The 20,191-nt window shown below is 52.2% G+C and overlaps 1 protein-coding gene across 1 annotated transcript; it reads right to left on the reverse strand.

Annotated features, from left to right (window-relative positions):
• Window positions 1–276: 276 nt before the first annotated feature.
• On the reverse strand, window positions 277–9,404 carry IP6K3 (inositol hexakisphosphate kinase 3). Its single transcript, XM_050911469.1, has 5 exons — window positions 9,206–9,404; window positions 4,031–4,253; window positions 2,816–2,988; window positions 2,001–2,176; window positions 277–747 (listed from the first exon to the last, which is right to left on the reverse strand). Exons 1-5 carry the CDS (start codon window positions 9,402–9,404, stop codon window positions 277–279), a joined length of 1,242 nt encoding a protein of 413 aa, XP_050767426.1.
• Between the last annotated feature and the right edge of the window lie 10,787 nt (window positions 9,405–20,191).

Genomic DNA, 20,191 nt, shown 5'->3' on the forward strand with positions numbered 1-20,191 from the left:
CACAAATAAATCAAGGACAGCAGTAAAACAAGAAAGGAAAATAAATCTTCTGATTGATTGCAGACAGAACAGGTTCTTTCAGCTCTTTGCTTTTTACGCTTGAGTTCAGTAATGGCACGTAGTGTTTTTTGCACTTTCCTAGCAAGCTGTCCATGCTCTCATTCCAAACCGTGCACGTGACATCCAGCAGCTGTGAGGGTCCCGTACAACTGACCCAATGCGGTACTTTTCAGGGCTATCGGTCACTAGTAAATCCAGGCTATTTCACAGAATTTGTCATTTTCCTTCCGAGATATTCTGAAGGATTTTGATGAGATTCTCCAGGCCGAAAATATAGCCCTGGTCTGGCCCGTCGTAAATGGTGTGATTGCATTTGGAGCCTTTAAAAGTGGTGTGGGCAAAGTCTATCATCCGGACGTCAACTCGGGAGTGATTAGTGCCGTGGGACGTGGTGCAGTTTGTTTTTTGGAAGTGAAGGTGATTATCCAAGGGTGCTGTGTTCTCCTTGTGCTCCTGTCCGTCATAAATGATGAGAAGGGAGCTGGAGTAGAACCTGTAAGAGCTTTGCTTCCTAATGACAGAAAGCAGAGCTTTTAGCCGCAGGATGATGGGCTCCAGGAGATCCGTTCGGAGGTGGTTACCGTTGCACAGGAACTGGCGCAAGGTTTGCCTGAATCCCTCCGGTGAGAGTTTCCTGCCGTAATACTTATCTTTGCAGAGAAAATGGCCAGTGTCCGCTTGGTAAACCTGGAGGAAAGAGAGCGACAATCCAGATTCAGTTGTTCGGTTTTCCCAAAGCTCTCGATTTCGCCCTGGTCTAAAAAGTTCAGGCCCAAGCTGAGGAATGGGACACAGATCCTCTGCAGCAGTATCTAGCAATGCTGGCAACGTACCGCAGGCCTCTCGCTGAATCCTACCTCCTGTCTTTTCTGGAGATTTAAACTATTCCACTTAAACCACTAGTGCAGGTTCTTGTTGTACTGCTATAAATTACCCCTTTGTGAAACCCGAAGAGCTGTAAGTCATAGCCGTGTCGCTAGTGATTTACAGCATTTTCCCTCTGGCTACGGCAGGAGTTTGCAGCAGTACAGGAATACCCCAGCTTTGTACCTTCTCGCAATACGTAATGCACGGGTAGCCATAATCTTGCTTTCTTAAACCCAGAGAGACAAGATGTAGACAGACATTTGTATGTGAGGCTCTGGTAACACTGAGTAAGAAATGAGGGAGTGAATTTAGAATTAGCTCACACGCCAGTTGTAATTTAAAGGATAATGTGCTCAACAGAAGGATGTCAGAGACCAGAAGGGGACACAGGTTTTGACACCGAGTGTTTATGCTGCTATATATGGGCTTTATAATCATCATTCTCATAATTATCCTTCAGGCACAGCAAAACAACCTTTTGAAATCTGCTTGAGAAGTGTGAGTGAAACAAATGCATGGTTTTGGTTTCTGGGAGGAAGGGCAGCGATTCTGAGCGAGAGGAACCGTAATATTTAGCACAAAATAAACCCCTCGCTCTTGTGGCGACAGGATGAGAGAGCTCTGCGAAGGCACGAGCGGGGCAAAGGGATGCTTTTTTGGTTTTCTTTTTTGGGCAGCAGCCAAGAGCTGAGCATGAGAGGGGATCTGTGTTCATGTACAGGCAGATTCTCAGCTGGGGTAAACTGGTTCCAGCTGCTCGTACTGGTGGCAGTGGTGCAGGGTGGTGCTTATGCAGCCACCGCTTGTGAAAGCAGCCAAATCTCCAGAAGTCACAGTGGGGTACGGGGAAAGGGTTACCCTATATGTGCCATATTCTGTACTCTTCCCTAAGCATCCTCTGCTGTTTGAGGATAGGACACACAGCTGAGTGGCCAGTTCTTGCAGCCTGTGTTTGGTGGGAGACGAGAATAAACCTGCTTCAATTTACGCCAACGAAGAGTCCCTTTAGATTTCCAGCTTGGTTTCAAGCTGTGTGTTGGGCAAACACCAAAAGGACCGAGGCTTCGTCTTACCTGCATCCCACAGATGCGAACGCCCAGAGATGCAGAGGTGCTTTGTTCACACTTCTTGATGTGCCGGGCTTTCTTCTCCTCCGAAGCGTCATCGCCATGCTGCCGGGTTCCCATCTTTAAGTCCAGGATGCAGGGATAGTTGTATTTTGATACCACATTTTCAAGCAATAGAAACTCTGAACATGAGTTAAGGGAAACCCGATACTTTTAAATTCTAATTGAAAGAGGTCTTAAATCAGAGCAACTGCTGACGCTCTCCATAATAGCTCACAACTGTAATGAGACTTTCTGAGCCAATTTTACCAACGTGTCATTGCTATAGGCCCCTTGCTGCCAATTTCAGTTAATTTACTGTAGTACAGTCCTACCAATTAAAGCACCAACAGCTCCATTCTCTAGTGACACGATAGCCCTGGGCTGTCAATCCCACACCTTCCCTCAGTGCCGTACTCACTCCGGTGGGTGTGGGGGAAGTTGTTCAACTGCATTACTCACATGACTGGTGGGTAATGAAGTGTAATAGGAAAATAAAAGGCGAGGCAGCTGCTAATTCCTATATAGTTGTGTTTTTAAATGTATGCCAAGGGGATCCTTGACTTATGCTGAATACCCTTTATGGGAAGTGGTTTGTTTTTTCTTTTTCTTATTTTTTTTTTTTATAAACAGTGGGAGAAGGTAACAGAGCAACTATATTCTGTATTTTCCCAGAGACTGGGCAGAGGAGGGATGCATACCCCCGCAATAAAACATACATTGAATACGAGCTGTTATTTGTAGCCAAGACTATGCTGGAGGGGAGAGAGGAAAAAGGATACGATGAAGTTTGTTCTCATTATGCTTGGAGGACATGCGGTTCAGGTGCTGCCTGTGACAGTGCAGTCCCCAGGGGTTGTAGCTGTTTCTTTCTGGCTGGTTTCCATTTGCATCTTCCAAAAGTGAATCTGTGCGGTACTGAAGGTCTGTCCTCAATAGCATCTTCCCCGGGCAGCTAGACAAAACACACAAAAGAACATGTTTGGTTTATAAGCTCCAGAAGAGAATATTCCCTCCACTCCTCTTTTGTAGAGCCTCAAACTTGATGAGGCGAATTTTCAGGGACTCTCAAAGGAAACATATTCATCATGTCCAACCTGCGGAGATCCTTTGTTACTCCGTGAAAGTAATTTTCAGAAAGCCAGCTATTGCTGGGTGCCAATATTTTCTTTCATTGTAATTTCAAAGTGTGCTTGGCTCCTATGAAAAGCACCATTCATAGCACCAATGACCAGGAATCTCTATTTATCTGCCTAACGGGCACAACGCAGGCAAATTGTCCAACAATAGGAATGATTCCCAATTTAGAGGGGCTGGCTTTGAGGAGGGGAGGGGGGGAGCGATGAGGAGATTTGTTCTCCTTGGAGGGTCATTCCTTGGTCTCGCTCCTCCCAAAACCGTAACTCCCATCACGCCGAGGGCAGCGGTTTCACGCTAGCAATATTGCACCCTTCAGTCATAGCTGACCTAGGTCTTTTCTGAACCAGTTGAGATGAAAGATGTCTTGCAGAAAGCCTCTGCAAGCCCTAAGGTCGCGGTGTGCTTGCAAGCACTGCCGTGCCTTTCAGAGACAGCTCTCCCCTGGGATGAGGACAGGATCGAACCACCTCGAGGCTGCTGCTTCTGGCTGGTTACCAGCCGAAGGACGTTATGTGCTGCGTGCTTGGTGGCTGTTCTCATGGGGCCTCTCCTCCTCTTGGAGCTGTGCTCCGAGGAAACAGGTTTAAAGCGGAGTTTGAGGCACGTATTTGAGCAACAGCGTCTCAGCAGTAGCCAAATCTGCCCCACTCCATCCATAAGCTGGGGAAGAGAAGAACCATGAAGCCACCAGGCTGGGCTTTGCTTTTCTTCACCTTGGCTGGGCATTGCTTTTGCTCACTTTGCCTTAAACCAGGAGTTGTGCGACCAAACCCATCCTCGTTAGACCCTACCCAAAGCGGCAGGCGAGGACCAGGAGGAGGTTTGCAGGGAGCATCCCACCCATGACAGATCCTCACCTGTCTTTGAAGGTCTTGGCGACCTGTGTGTGACTCCACTTGACGAGCGCGTGCTCGCTGCCGGTGCCGGTGCTGGCAGCCCACTTGCATTGGTGCCATATCGTCACCGAGGAGTCGCCGATGGCGTTATCCAGCCGGCCGCAGCTCTCCGTCTGCAGGCTGGGGCTGGCAATCAGGGTCAGGTTGCCGAGGCTGTCCTTTTTGAGGTGCACGGAAACGATGCCTGGACAAAAAGGGGGGAAAAACAAACGAGAAAATGAGATTAACCCCTGGGTTACCATACAGGCTTGGCCACCATCTGCACCAGCCCGAGGTGGTCTGGCCTTCCTGAGAGGGCTGGCGCTTAGCAGGAGAGCTGCCTCCTCGTATTTTAGTGCTCTCACATTGATGCCACTCTGATTTGAGGCCCAATAAACACCGTTAGTCTGAGACCCTGGAAAACAGCCACAGGCTTTTCTAATGTTCCCTCCTTTCAAGGCTCAGCTCGAAACCTGCCTCCTCTGAACATCACGTTCCTTCGTCCTCTGTCCCTCCAGGCTCTGCTATGCCGCAAGTGACCCAGCAAAGACCCCCACGTTGGACCGGGAGCTCCTGGCTTATTTATGACAAGGGATTTAGGTCTCACTTTTTAAGACAGGGCAAGGTTGGAAATGCTTTTCATTGCCAGGAAGCAAAGGGAGGGTTGGGGACAAGGAATTTTCCGAAGACAACCAGCATGCCAACTGCTACCTCTGACTGGCGAGCCCCCAGGAGCAAGGGCAGAGGCATGTGCATGGCTGGCAGCGCTGCCTGCATACATGATGCCTGTACGTTGTCATGGTCGTGTCCTTCCCCAAGTGCCAAGGACCAGCACCCAAACGGCCGATGGAGGGGACCGGACCCTCACATGTCTGGTGTTCACACGTGAGGGGGAACATGACCGTGACTGGGGATTGTTACTTTCCACCCTAAGTGCTTAAAACACCGTTGTGTATTTTAGCATTGCAATTTTGCCTGACTCTAACAGGAATCACAGGGCTCAAATGCCATTCAGCCCGTCACGTGTTTAGCCCAGTCTCAGCCCAACCCTGGCATGGGGACGCCTGCCTCCGTGTCTCAAATGACAGAGCAGGAATGGCCATGGCTCGTGTACCAGACGGCTCTGACCTTTCTGGGAAAGGCTGATAACCACAGTCCTGCTCCTGCAGCCTTCTGTCAGGGCTACCTGAGCCTCTGAAGGCAGCAGAGGCATTTTTAGAGCATCGCCCTTTGGAGCTCAGAGGGGATGCCAGCCACATGAGTCGTACCCTGCTGCTTTCAAGTCTAGCTGCAGTAAGGCAGATCCAAAAGAAGACAGTTGAGGCTGTTGGACCAGCAAAACTCGTCACTGGAAAGAGCCCCTGTGTGTTAGCAACACGTGGAGCTGGGTTTTATCCAACTGTCCCCAGGGTATCCTCACTTGGTCTGTTGGGCACTGTGGGGAGATGCATTTCGGCAGCTTAACAAACAAGGGAGCTCTGTTCTCCCAAGCAAATTTGCCAAAGCAAATAAATACGCAAACTCCCTTCTCTCCATTTAAAGTGAGATTATAGTAAGCAAACACAGACCCAAGGATTTGCCCTCTCTGGGTGTGCGCAGAAGTCCTGCCTGCTGAGTTCTGCTGACTGAGGGAGGTTTTCACCACCTGAATTGCAGGAACCCTGTGTGTCTGCAGCCACCGGCCACCTCCATTAGACTCGGGGTGCCCGTCCCTCCCCGGGTCCTGCACCCCATAACCCTGCAGCTCCAGCTCTATTCGGGTGCACTTCCCTCCCGCCCTCCGTACAGCCCCTCTGCTCGGGTACCGCAACCATTTCTGTTCCCTTTTGCTGTAAAATCGGCATTAATCCAAACAGCGTGCCATGGCAGGCTCAGTTAAATCGGCTAATTTTGCACTGAAATGAGGGAGGAATATACACGGGGTGCTTTGCCAAGGGAGCTGGGGGGCTGGAATCCTTAATTAGGGGGTAAGTAATGTTTTTAGCTATCTATCTCAGTCCTTTGCTCATGGTGATGGTGAGCACTGGGAGCTCTGTCTTCCTCAGGCTCCAACGTTACCCACCTGATCTTTCGCTGAGTCCCATTCGTAAAAAATCCATATTACAGATATCAGAGAGCAAGCGAAATTCCTGTCAGCTCGGATGCCTGCTTTGAATTTTCAGGGGAGGTAGGCAGGAAAAAAAGCCAGTGTATCTTTTGCCTAAATCAAAGTCTTTTTATTTTTAAAAAGTCACTGCGAGGCGAACGGAGTCCTCGATTCCAAATCTAGCTCTACGCCTCAGTTACGGCACTATAGCAGCCTGTAACCTTAAAAACTGTCCCAATTACATATCTGCAAGTCAATGGAGCTGTGCTGATTTACATAGTGCTGACGATCTGGCCCTAAAAATGTTATATATAGCATGAAACTCTGAGTTCTTAAGTATCTTACGTTAATATGAAAATTAATGGGGAGATTTTCAAAGGCAAGAATGAGCAGTTAAATTGCAAGGGAGTGTGATCCTCTCACTCCTTCCAGCTGAAAACTCTGTCTTCAAAAACCTACGCTCAGCCTGAAAAATACTTTTGTTTCCCGGTGTGCTTCCATACGGGTTTTGCGTATGTCCTGCAAGTGACCTACGTGTGCAAAACAAATCTATAACACATGGCTACCGACCTTCTCTTTTATTGCGACAAGAAAACATCTATCTGGGAGCAAAGGTGTATTTAGGTACTTGTCTTTGCTGGCCTTTTAGTGTCACCAAAACCACAATCCCCCTCCTGTCCAGCACCAGCGAGGCAGCCAGTGGGTATTTACGGGTGCTGTCACCGTGCTAGTGGCATCCCAGTGATCCTCAGGAGCATTTTGCTATGTAGCTCTACCCTCATGGATTTATTTTTAAATTTACAAGTGCATTTATTTACTGCCGCATGCAATAGGAATCTGAACAGAACTGGGCTTGAAAACAAGTCCAGCATCCCTTGCAAGCTCAGCTCAGGGCAGACAGAGGCTTGGAAGGGGCTGTGGGGGGGAAAGCCGGTCCCAAGGTCACCAGCCTGCCTGAAATGGTTAAGTGAGCGGTAGATGTTTTTTAAGCACCCGACTCGGGTGTTAGATTTGAATGATGACATTTGATCAACATCGCACGTAATGTCATCATTACATAATAGTCCCCGAGACGTCCCCCCGCAACCTAAGAATAGAGATGAGGAACATGGACACGTGTGAACGGGTGATGAAGACCTCAGGATTATTTCCCCTTATGCTCATCCCCCCATCACCCTTGTGGGAAAATGTTCCACCTTTTTAATTTGCCTGGCATTCAGGGCTGGGACAGTTATAATCAGAGTAAAGAATGTGTGTGCCTGATGCCAAATTGGAGAAGAATTGCTATTTAATTACCCCTCATCACAAAACTCACTGGGACTTGCAATAAAGAGAAAAAGAAGACAAAAAGGTATTAATAACCGGGCCACCCCTGAACTGATAAGCTGGGACTGCTTAACATCTTTATTAGAGAGACAGAGCAGGGCCCAGCTCTCCAGCACCAAACCCTGGCCCCGGCTAAAGAAAATTGCTTAGCGGAAGACTTATTTTCTTTCTTAAGCATCTTTTTAATATTGTCCCATAAATCTGCAAAGGCCCCTGACTTTCTGGGAAAGGGAGAGATTGGATTGGAAGCTCATTGAAACCGCGGCTGACACTTTGAGCTCTTCTGTAACACTGAAGGACCAAAAGATATTTTAAGTTTTTACATGACAGCTGAGCTTCTCGCCTCTCGCAAAAATCCAGGGTCAGGAGCTTTATAAGCAGCACAAGTCTGGCAGTAAAAGTAGAAATAGTGAGGGAATAAGAAAGGGAGGGAGGGAGGATGCCTTAAAAAAATACTAGGACCCCCCCAGACACCAAGTGCTGCTTTTCAGTAGCTAAGCTGAGAAATTCAGTTGGGAAAGAGGTTCAGGTCAAGGAGAGTTAGGGACAGGGGAGGTGTTTGAAGGTGGGGACCGGGCAGTGATGGGGGGCACCAAGCGGAGGGGCAGGCGGGAGCCTCTTCCCTGTCCCGGGAAGGTCTCACTTGCAGCAGGACAGCTGCCTGGATGTGATTTTTAAGAAGTTAAGTGGTCTTTGCCTCTGATTTTCCAGGGACCAGTGCTCACAGGAGCGCTGGGGGGAGCAGGGCTTGGCTAAGGTGGAGCACCCAGCAAAAGTGATGCTTGATACATCCCTGGGCTGGTTTTCCAGGCTCGGTATTTCACGCTGGCCCCAAGGACCATCTCTCCCCCAGCTGGTGCTGGTGTCAACCCTGACCTTTTCCTTGCCCTCAGCAGCTTCTCTGCCTCTGACACAAACCTTCACCTCCTCTAAAACCAAGGCCTGGAGCAATGGGGCCGTGCACATGAGACAAAGGCAGCCTGAGCTCTGCTCCTGGTACAGAAAACCTTTCTTATCAGGGGATGCTAATTCAAAGCTCTACTGAATAAAATGCATCATGTGTCAGATCTTGGGACTGCTGTTTTGAACAAGTCTCTCCTAGTCCCTGCTTTCCTACACCTATTCAGTGCTGTCATTCGCCTGCCATCAGACCGACTTATCTGGGGCCATGACCTGCAAAATCCTCAAAGCAAACACTCTTGGGGAAACCCCATCCTATTCCTGCCCCTTGTTCTGTGTTTTTTCTGTGTTTACCCTTTCTGTCCTGCTCCTGCACTGCGCAGGCTCTCGGCTCTCTGGGCAGAGATCGTGTTCACGCTCTCATCCTCCATCTTCTCATGCCTGTCCCTCTCAAGAACAGACCAATTTCAGCCCCGTTTGACATAACGGGAGTCCCCAGTGTTACCAAGGCTGACCATGGCAGCAAGGGGATGGGCAGAGGGGAGGCTCTCCTGGTGCCATCAGCCAGCGCTCAACACTTATTAGATATCAGAGACTCCCCCCCCAGCCATGGAGACCCAGGAAACCCTCCCAGTCTCACAGACCTGCTCCATGCACACTCTCACCCGGGAAGCATCCTTGCTCAGCAAAACCTGCGCAAGTGACGGAGCTCCACAGCTCCGACCCAGCCCGACCGAGCCAGCCGGTACCTCCCGCGCTGCCACTAGCCCCTTATCCCAATCTCAGGACTAATCCTGGTGACAACACTGCCAGCCCTTAGCTCGTTCCCCAGCATCTCCCCTTACCTTTGTACTGGGGCGTGAACTGCCTCATGGCCAAGGGCAGCGACTCGTAGAAGCTCAGCTCCTGCGAGACCAAGGGCTTGCAGACCGTGTGCTCGTCGTACTTCATCATGCTCATGTGGCCGCCCACTTGATGGACGAAGGGCTCCAGGAGGACGGCGGTCCTGCTCTCGCTGGGGTCCAGGGGGCTCTGCCCCACCATGGTGCTGGGCGAAAGGCGGAGGGGGGCTTGCCCCCCTTTAGTAGCAGCGAAGGGGGATCGGAAGCAGAGTTTGGGACATACTGCGCTGGGCCAGTTAACACCCACTCTGGGTTTTCACTGACGGCGTCTGCAAAACAGAGGGTATTGGGGAGCGTGAGAAAGGGGGACAAGCCACCGCAAAGCCACCATCTGCGCCGGCATCCTGGCAGGGCTGGGAGCACAGCCTGGCCTCGCGCTGCCCGCCGGCAGCCTGTGCCGCAGCCGGGGCCGGGCATCCAGGGCGCCAGTGGGTGGGATGAGATCTTTAGGTGCCCAGGGGCTGGCAGGGAGCCCCATCCTGAAATGCAGAGTCCAGAAAGACCCAATTTAGACCTGTTGGGAGCAAAAGAAACAGAGGGGAATGATCGAGAAGAGCTATCAAGTTAATGCGGTGGCCTTGTCAAAGCAGCTGGATCAGGACATTCCTTGGACCAGTAGTGCCAGGTTATTAATACGCTGTATTAATGACACCCCTTGCTGTGAAACAGCCTCAGTTTGCCTTACAAGACAGTGTTAATGATGGTCTTAGTCTTTCCCAAGCTAGGACATTCCTTGCAAAGGAGATTTATTAATAAAGCCTCTGCAAGCTCACATCCCTGGGCAGTCCCTTGCCTCTTAACACTGCTGATGGGGTTAGCAACGTTTTCTGCACCTTCTAAAGAAACTTCAGGTTGGGACATTGCCTGTCATTTAACACCAGAGCATTAGCAGGAGTGTTTCCTCCACCGCGCTAACACATGGCACAAGGACGTGTCAAACCAGCACTGAGACGGTTCGCACCCAGGCGCTGGCTCCCCCGAGCTCTCCAGCCCTGCCCTCTGCTACAGCCCAAAGGAGCATCCAGCAACAGATCCGTCCCTGATTCTAGGCCCCGGGAGAAATTCCTCCTTGATTTTGTCAGCAACGAGTCCTGGCTCTAAAACAGTAAGGTAGGAAAAGCACGGACGCGGACCACATCTGCCTCAGCACCCTGGTTTCTCTTGCAAGCACCCAGCAACACCCACTCCTTCACTTTATTCTTTGCAAGAAGCCCATGGATGGCTCTTGCTCTGGTGGACTTCGGGCAGGGGAATCCCATAGCCACTGAGGAAGACAAAAAGGCAGCTGAGCTCATATTTACACTGGAGAAGCAGTCTGGCTTCATACCATCGAGGCAGTAAAATCAGAGGAAGACACTCCAGACCCCAAACTAAAAGGGATAGGGGGGAAAAAAAAAAAATCATCCTTTTGAGGATTGGTCCATGTTCTTGCAACCCTGAAAAAGGGGTGTGCAGAGCCCTGATTTGCCTGCCCCTGTTAGCACGGGTGACTTTCTCCTTGTTCCTCCAGCTTCAGCGTACCTTGGGGAGTTTTGCATCCTATTTTTGCTAGCAAAAACCCAGTGCAGTAGATAATAGCATCTTTGGAAGATCCATTTCTCTTTAGCAAAGCCTCCAGGACGTGTTGCTGGGTGAGCGACGCCACCTCTGCCAACACCAAGCCTTGCTGGGACCGGGGCAGCACCATCACCCCCTCCTTAACCAGGAGACATCGAACAGCGGAGGGATGGTGGTACCTCCCTGCTCACGCCAGGAATAAACCTGGAGTTTCCCATCGCAGGCAGCCGGCTGCCAGGCTGCTCCCGGGTCTCTGCAAACAGGGCAGGCTCAGCCTTTCCTCCAGTGCCAGCACTTACAGCCTGACCTGGGAGCTTTAACCACTGAAACGCAGCATATTCCTCATCCTGCAACAAAGAGCCAAAGCTCTGCTGCTTAAATTTCCCCTTCACGCTGCTCCTGCTGCAATTAAACCACCGAGCAAACAAGCACTCAGCGCAGGTGCTCATTTTGTTTCTCACCTGGAGGAGTGGGATGAAGTGGGTTGAAGGCAGAGAAGGGGGAGAAGAAACACTCCTACCTCCAAAACACACGGAGCAGCCCCTTTACCTTCCCCCAAGGTGGTTATTTTTTCCCCCCCATTTTTCTATTCTTTCGTCACCACACACTTTGGAGAGGAATTTCTACTCTGCAATTACCAGCCTGTACCAGCATGGAGGGAACAAAGCCAGGCCACTTAGACAAGTGCTTTTCAGCCGGGGAAGAAAGCAGCTCTTCAGAGCCTTTCTAGAAGTTAATAAAAGCATTTAGCATTTTGTTAAGTTGCGGCAACTTTTAAAGAGGATTTCTCCCTTGAAAGCTGTAGGTTTGTTGTGGTTTTGGTTTTTTTCCCCCCCTCCTCCCCTCCTTAAAAAAAAGGAGAAAAGCAAAAAGCAAGAGGATTTGTCATAACGCCTCTTTGGAGCAGAGAGCGCAACTTGACTTCAATCCAGTATTTATTGCTTCAGAGACAGTCCAAGGCTGAAACTTGGCTGACTTAACACACTCACAATTCTGGCAACCTTGGCATTGCGAAGAGAGTTGGGGGAAAAAAACCCACAATTTGATATGGCTCCTATTGTTTTCTGTGAAGCAAAACTCGGAGCAAGATTTGCAGTAAGAGAAAGGGGCTCTTTTCATTTAGTTTTTGTTCTGAAGCAGCTCGTCCATTCGGAGCAGATAAATGTTACCGCAAACACTTACTGAGCTGCTCCGAGCTCCTCTGAAACAAGACACTCTTGAAATAAATCACTTCTGCCGGCTCAAGTTATCGCAAATGCCAAAAGATATTTACGTCACTAAAAATACACAGAATTACAGATAAATCTGTATCCTCAAAAACAAACCCAGAAACCTTGAATATTTTCCCCCTAGCTAAAAAAAAAAAAAAAAAAAAAAGAAGCAACCCAGGCACTGCAGATGAAGATGAGTCAGAAAATATTGGGGAAGGAAAATACAGAGAACTCCCCTCTCCAGAAAAAAAACACCAAGACACTTTAAAACCTCTGCATCTCTCCGGCTCTTTCCCCGGTGACTGTCAGAACCCACCACCTTCCCTTCCAGTGCATCGCAGCAGCATCGCTGGCCTGAGACAGATTTGCATTTCTAACGATCGCGTCTGCGTAACGAGGACCTGCCAGGCTGATCGGCACCGGCCGGACCACGGCTCTGCCCGCAGCACGAGCCAGGGCTTGCGGGGCCACTGATGGCCGGGTACCGTTACCCTCCTCCCTGCTCTCATTTAGGGCCAAATGTCAAAAGAGTCTGAGCTAAACAGCTTATTGATTCCCAACTCTAAACACAGCCAAAAGAAATCAAGCAGATCAAATTCTCTAATCTTTAATTAGTGCCTACTCCATCCCGTCCCAAGCAGAACCGTTGTGGCTCTGAGTCTGACGTGGGGGCAAAAGGCAGACAGCCCGGCCCGAGGAGAAAGCCCACGCCCTGTAAATAGCTGGCATCCTCTTAGCAGAAATACTTTGGAATATTAAAAAGCAAAATCACTTTAAAAACAAATGCTCTGTCAGCACGGGACCATCTTCTTAGTCTTACATATCGTGGTCAGCATCTTCCCCTCTGGGGGACCCGGCTCTCTGGAGCATCCCAAAGCACCCTGCTGCACAGTTGGGTTTCAAGCGCTTGCAGGGGGCTGCTAATTTTTTTTTGCTTCATTAAAAAGCAAGAAAAGAACATAGCTGTTAATTTGAAGACATCTCTATGTCCGTAGCCCTTGGTACTGGAGCTGACCTGGAATCAAAGCCAGCTTCTGCACCGAGCACCAGCCCAGCCCGAGAGCAAGGTGTGGGTGCGCTTTGCAAAGCCCAGTTGCCCCATTTCCCTTCAGTCTTTGGCCTCGTGCCTCCAAACTCCGCAACGCCTTGGCCAGAAGGAAAATCCTACCGGTTCCAGCTCAGCGCCCATCCCGGCAGGGCTCGAAGCAGACTCGGGCTGTTTGCACGGGCAGGCAAGCGGCTGCAACCCTCAATGAACCTTCAAATCTGTCTTTCCTGCTCTTCCCTCGACTACAGCCAAAGTCAGAAATAGTTGCAGGGCAGCACCATGCCGGGAGCGAAAAGCTCAGCTCTCGGCAAGAAACCCAGCTCTAACCATCCTGCCATAAATCCTTATGTGCAGAAACCCTCAGCTCTTTTATCTTATGTTTCCTTTCCTGAAAGAAAATGATGTTCGTAAAGTTGATGACTGGTCCCCGCGTCCCTCAGGAAGAAGATGCAAAGATTCAGTTTGCTGCACTGAAGGATTTATTTAGCTGCTTTGCGGGAAGCAGCAGGATCGATGGGGAGGGATGGGAGTCGCGTTATCCTGAGCTGGCAGGGTGCTGACAGCCCCCTGCCCACCCCCGGGGCTGGCATGGGCATCGGGAGATGGTGCAGGGCAGCAGCGGGGCTGGTGAGGACTGGGCTTACTGGTGGGACACGGGAACGTGCCTTTGGACTGCAGTAGAGAGCTTGGAGCTGCCAGCAGCGCCGCGGGACAGGGAGACACGGTGCCACCGCATCCCATGGGAAAGGGCATGAGTTCCCTCACCCCCCTGCCTAATTTCTGCCTTTCACACCACCAAACACCCTCTGCCTCTCTGCTGACCAGCCCCGCGCTTTCTGGCGATGCCACAAGTGCGATGAAGAACCGAAAGCCACCGGGCTCATTTTTTGCAGACCTCGGGTGGCTCCAGAAGTTCGCACCAGCCCCCCGGGTGCCGGCTGTCCCCCTCGCTCCTGTCCCTTCCCGCAAGCCACGGCTGTGCTCGGAGCCTTCCTAATAATATCCTGCCGGCTCTCCAAAATCAAGTGCTTGTTCATCCTGCCCGTATTCATCCTGCCCTGGAAGGCGGCCGGTGCTGATGCAGAAGCCACCCTGGACCTCACCTGCTGGGTGTACGTGGCCGGTCCAGGCTCAGCGGTGAGCGTGGGCTCGGGGTCCTGCCTGGGCTGGGTTTCTCGCTGCTTCTCGGTGTGGCTCAAGCGTGAGAAATGAGGGAGCAGGGGGAGCCCGCGGACATTTGGGCCATCACCTGACTGCTGCCGCCGGTGCTGGCAAGCGCCTGGTATGTCCAGCTGACAGCTGAGCTTTAAAGGGGGGAGAGACACCCTTGGGTGTTAACGGAAAACAAAGCCGCGTGTGCGAGAGGGTTAAGGATGGAGGGAGACGGGGCTGGCCATGTGTTAGGCTTTCCAGAAAGCGTGGCCACGCTCCGGCTCCCTTGTGCAATACTCTGTCCAGGAAAACAACTGTTGCTTTTTTCCCCGTCTGTTTTCCGCCATACCACCTGCAAAAGCCCCCCCAGCTCAGCCCCACCGGTGTTTATCACTTCCCTGCGGGAGAGGGCAGGGGGCTGGCAGTGGGAGCAGGATGGACGCCGGCTTCCCGGAGCTCCCAGCAAAGAAACCCACTGGCTCTTCGCTCCCTGCGTGGGGGGAATGTGCTGGGGTGATGTAGGGGAGGACGGGGCAGAGGGGCTGTGCTCGCTGGAGGGAGGTGGCGAGAGGAGCCAGGATGCTGCGGGACAGACTGAATCACCAGTCTTTTTGGCAAAGAAAAGCTATTTACGGCAAGGGGGGCAAGGCATGGGGCGAGACTGGGGTTTGCCCGAAGCCGGGCAGTAGGGGAGTGGAGCGGAGCCCACAGCCACCCAGCCCTGACCCTGCCAACAGCCTCGTGCAGGGAAAAACGACACCCCGGCACTTTGGGACCGGTGGGGGAATGGAAAAGTCCCAGGGAGCTTCCTGCCAGGGCCGAACTGTCTCCTCCAAGTCAAGGACAGCACATGCCCCCCTCCGGAACCCCTCCACCCGCTGCTGGGCATCCTCTCCAGTGTGTGCCAAGGGCAGGCGTGCTCCGGACATGCCGCACCAGCCCATGCCAGCCCCATGCATCCCAAGAAGACAGGACCCATATATTATTTAGGGGATCCGGGCATCCCCCAGGACAAGGAGGAGGTGGTGCCCACTCTCATCGCCCCGTCCCAGGGGACCCAGAGCAGTCCCCAATGATAACTTCAGGACATTAGCAAATCAGTGCCCATGACTGGGGTCCCGTGGGCAGCGATGGGGAAGGCGCTGGGAGGGCTTTGCAGCAAAACGGCAGGAGGTTGGGAAGAAAATCTCGCTGTTGAGATAACGATTGATGGATGTGGTAATTCTCGCTAACTGGAGGGGAGAAAACAAGCTCACGAAGACCAGAGGGATCGAACTGATGGTTGGCGGCAGAGGCCGAGATTAAAGACAAGGATGAAACAAAGACCCTGATTCTCGAGCCCTGACTTCATTCTGCTTTATGCTGGTATTTTAGTTCAGGAAAGTGCGTTTTTTTTTTTTTTTCCGCCTAAAGGTCGGTTTCTGAAGAAAAAAAAGCTGATGTGGGCGCTCTGCAAGGCCAGCCACGGTGCATCCCTCGCCAACAACTTCTGAACCCATCGGCCAATCTCAGCAAAAAGCAATAGAAGTGTCAAAAACTCAGGGTGTAAATTCCCCTAAGGTACCTTGCCGCCTTCCAGCGATGGGGTGAAATGTCTCCCGGCCACGATTCGGCTCTGCTCGGCATCGCCTGCACTGTGATGGCCCTGGAGCAGCCAGAGGCCAGGGGAGAGGACAGGTTGGGAGTAAAACACACGGGGCTGGGGGAGACTAAGTGACCTTTCCCATCAGGGTGCCTTGCTCTGCTGTGGGGAACACGCTCCTGTCCTCCCCCTCGCCACCTTGTCATCCCTGATCGCATCCCCTCGGCCGCCCAGCTGAGCTATAGGTTATCCTTAAACATTGCTGCTGTTGTGGAGAACTCGCACTCGATAGCGTATCCCTAGTGAGAGATGGAGGTTTTCAGTGGGTTTAGGTGCCATTAAGGTGAGCAGCAGAGTGAGGAAGGGTCAGCCCAGACCTGGGGCTTCGGTCACAACTGGGGATACCGGTGCAGACCCGGACCTGGCTGCTGCCTTCTCCATCCCACCTCGGCTGTGGTCCCTGCTAGGCTTACCACCAAAACCCCTGGCTCTCCTGGGACAGGGGTACAGGTGACACAGCCCAGAGCCGTCCCAGGGCTGAAGCACCTCTTGCCTTTCAGCAAGCCAGGGACGATCGCTGCCGGCACCAGCTGGCTCTCCTGTGTGTCTGGAAAGGGCTCGGCATCGCAGGACGGGGTGCCCGTGGGCCACAGCTCAGCATCACAGACCATCCCGGCATCTGCTTCTCCCTTCTCCTGTCCCTCGAGTCAGGCTGGTCTTGGCGTTTCCTCCTCCTTTTCCAGGACAGACAGGGCAGGACAGGTCTCCAAGCCAGCTCCCCCTCACCGTACCCACCACGAGGGTGGCACAGGCAAGCAGCAGGTCCCGACAGCCCTTATTCTGTCCTTCCTGCGCTATAGCACATTGCTCCAAAAGCCCCCGAAAACAGAAGCCAAGCCAGTATGCAATCCCAAAACACGTCAAGCTTTAAATCTAATCATTATTGAGCTGGTAGGAGGGGCCAGGCCCATGTTGGGGGCCGGGGGGGTGTCCCTTGGGCTCAGTGAGAGGCAGGACCGAGCACCCAGGTTTGCCCTGTGGCCCTAGGGAGCCCAGCACGGGTGTCCGGCTGCTGCAGCACGTCACCGGCACACACCTTTCTCCTTTTCAGAAGCCTGTCCTGCTGGATATCGTATGTATTTTTAATGCATGTGTTAATTGAAGCAATCTCATTTTTATGTCAGGCGTATTGCTAGGCTGGGAGACACGTCCTTTGCAGTTATCACTCCATTAAAACAAGCGCACGGAGGATGCCGGAGCTGGAGCCCGTGAGCGGCTGCGGGGTCCCCGCGCCGGCAGCCGGGCTGATTGCAGCTGGCGAACGGCTGCAGAGCCGCAGAGGCAATTACTCAGCCTCTTGTAAAAAGCAGAGCACTCTAAGGGGAGAGCAACTCTGTCTCATATTAAAACTATGCTAATTAGGAACTAATTACAGGCACAAAGATATTATTACCCTTGGCTAGCCTGCAGGCTGCAGCCTTGGTCCCGACTCCAAACCTCTCCCAGCCCGGCACGGACTCAGGGCAAGGTGGGCATGCTGCCATTAATAAAAGTGGAGGCCAAGCCTCGAGTGAACCAGGGCTGCCTGGTCCCCAGCTCCCGGGTAACCTCAGCACCACTGAGCCTCATCCTGACGTGACTTGTGCAGGGCCCTTCTCCTATTAAAGGACTAAATTTGTATCTGCGGGAGAGCTGGAATAAAATTGTGTGACTGAAGACTGCCTTGGACATTAAAGAAAAGCAACAGAAACTGCCGAGGATATGCAGGGAGCTGACACTGACCCCGTTGTGGTGTGCCCTGTCCTTTCCCCTCCTGCACTGACGCCAACAGTGCAGGTTTTTCCCCTTTCCACCCCCAAAGGCTTTGGACCATCCTTAAGTCTTTGCTGTTGTTTTATTCTCCACTTTCTCCCCGGACAGGCAGTGGTGCCAGACGGGAGCTGCAGCTGCGGCACGGTGACACCAGGACAGCCACCCTCCTGCGCCAGGCAGCCACGCTGGGTCACTCCCTCACCCTGAGCCAGCCCCGGGGCTGGAAATGCCCTTCCTGCTGCTGATGGGTGCTGGAACCTCACCCACCAGCTGGCAAACGCATGTAAACCCTTGTTGAGGTGTCCTTGCTGCTGGTGACACCTTTGGGACCCCAGCTGGGAGCAAAGCAGGAGCTGCTCTCCCAGAGGGAGCACAGGGACCCCCCAGGACCCATTTCTGAGCTGTTTTACATGGAAGCGGCTCAGCTGCACCCTGCGAGCCCGGCCCTGCTCCCAGCCCCCCGCCAGCAGCTCCTCCCCACCCTAGGGTGTTTTCCTCTGCTGTTGCTGTTTGGATGCCGAGAGCTGTTTTGGAGCTGGGATGTAAACACTGGATGTGGCCCTACAGCAGGTCACTGCTAAGTGACACAGGGCAGGCGGTCTCCTCTGCCAGAGGAGAGATCGGCGGAGGCTCCGGTGTCCTCCTGTGACCCGAGAGCACGTGCCTGGGCAGCCGCTGCTCTGCCAGGAGCCGGGGAAGGGGGAGCGTGGGGGGCTCCTGCGGCGCAGAGCCCACGCTCTGCCCCTGGGCGAGACGAGCTCGAAGCCAAGCAAGGTTTCCACAACCCACTGGGGTCTCCTCGTTTTGGAAAGCCAATTCAAAGACACCCGTGAGCTTTGCCTCAGACCTCACCAGCCTTACAGAAGTGTTCCTACAAAAATAACGTGCTGCTTTGAGGTTAGCGCAGAGGTCTGGTCCCCGTGTTGGGGTCTGCTCTGCAGCGGCTGGCAGCCCTCCGAGGGGTCGGGAGGTGGGGACGGGGCTCAGACCTCGCTCTCTGCTGTAGCGAGGGGTCCGTTCGTTAACGTGCACAAAAACCTTTTGCAACACCTACCTGGAGGCCGTTCTTTAAAGGTTGAATGAAGTCACGGTGGAAATCCCAGGGCAGGTATTGGGGAGTGATTGCTTCAGCCAGGGGCCGTGCCGGAGGGAGGGCGCCTTCGGGCAGGACTCGCTGGCCCTGCTTTTTCTTCTCCGGTTCACGTTGATCTTTTCAGGAGAACTGGCACAGCGCCCTGACTCTGCGCCCCATAAATAAGGCACAGCATCAGCTGTCATGTCAGCAGGAGACAAAACATTTAATGTGAAAGGCTTTAAATGGAAGCAGGAAATGAAAAGATAAAGGGCAAATTTTATTTTAGATTCCTTGTTGGTACATATTTTCCCTTCTGACAGTAAGGGGATGCGATGGCTTTATCAGCCCACCGTTGGAGAATTTATTTATAGAAAGTTAATACTTTGCAAGAAAATGGGAGGGGGATGTTAGGAACTCTGGTTGAGCAAACGCAAGTTGTAAGGAGAGCCGGGCAGGGGGATGAAGAACCCAGCTATTCCCTCTTCTTTGAATGGACCTGGGGTTCTGGGAAAACTGCTAGTACCACAGAAATTATCAATACAGTTTGTGCAGAGCAAGCAGGAGCTTGGCAGTCAGCGTGGCATGAAACTAGTCTTCTCTCCTCTCAAGATAGCAAATGAAAGAAGGGACACGGGGGGAAGACTATCGCAGAAAACATCATGGCAGCTTGGCTGAAAGCAAACATCCTCTGGCACATGTAATTACACCAAACTGAAGACTATTTCCTTACCTTGAATATATTTCAGCTGTAACTTAGCAACCTAGACTGGGTAAAAGCATCCAAACAGGAATGCAGGTTCAGGGGAGAGATGTAGCCTTGCATTCCCTTTTGTTCCCATACCTTAGCAACTACTCAACACCAGAGAGGAGGTAGCCAGCTCCCACCGACTTCCACGGCAGCCACAGAGCCAACCTCCTTCTGTGCCAGTGGAAATCTCTCCCTTTGTCATCCAGACCTACATTGTGAGATTAATTAAACAGTTCTCTAACCAAACACGAGTGAGTCAACCACGTCCACAGAAGTTACGCAACGATGATTCATGGACTACTCGTGCCATTTCAGGAGCAGACTCTGAAGAAGTTGAAACTCGCAGTAGCACATGTTCCGAGTCACTGACACTCAGGTGAGAGAGGAATTGAAAACACTCAAGGAAACGGACCCTAAAGACAACTCAGACTTGCCAGCAAGATGTGCTTATGTGTCTTCTACTCACCAGGCAACCTTGGAAACCTTGGGGATCTGGTAAATAGCCCAAGACTTGACTTTCTGCCTTTTTCCTTGACATAAATATCCCCTCTTTCACAGAGCTTTGTAATAGCCTTGCTTAAAGCGTATTAACCCTTGGGACGCAAGGAGGGAAGCGATGTGTCCAGCGACAAGCAACAGCCCGGGAGCGAGGGCAGGAAGGGACATCCATCCCACTCCAGCGCCATATCCAACACTTCCCCCGTTACCTCCCAGTCCTCCTATACCATCACCTGGCACTTCACG

Source organism: Gymnogyps californianus, chromosome 27 (genome assembly GCF_018139145.2).
Source record: "Gymnogyps californianus isolate 813 chromosome 27, ASM1813914v2, whole genome shotgun sequence".
Taxonomy (NCBI): Eukaryota; Metazoa; Chordata; class Aves; order Accipitriformes; family Cathartidae; genus Gymnogyps; species Gymnogyps californianus.

Bases quoted from the DNA above. Each gene is read 5' to 3' on its own strand.
- IP6K3 (XM_050911469.1), bottom strand. From the start codon at position 9,404: ATGGTGGGGCAGAGCCCCCTGGACCCCAGCGAGAGCAGGACCGCCGTC. The intron at 4,254-9,205 runs GTAAGGGGAGAT...CTTTTTGTCCAG, and splicing joins GTTCACGCCCCAGTACAAAG to GCATCGTTTCCGTGCACCTC. The intron at 748-2,000 runs GTAAGACGAAGC...TCTTTCCTCCAG, and splicing joins TTCGCATCTGTGGGATGCAG to GTTTACCAAGCGGACACTGG.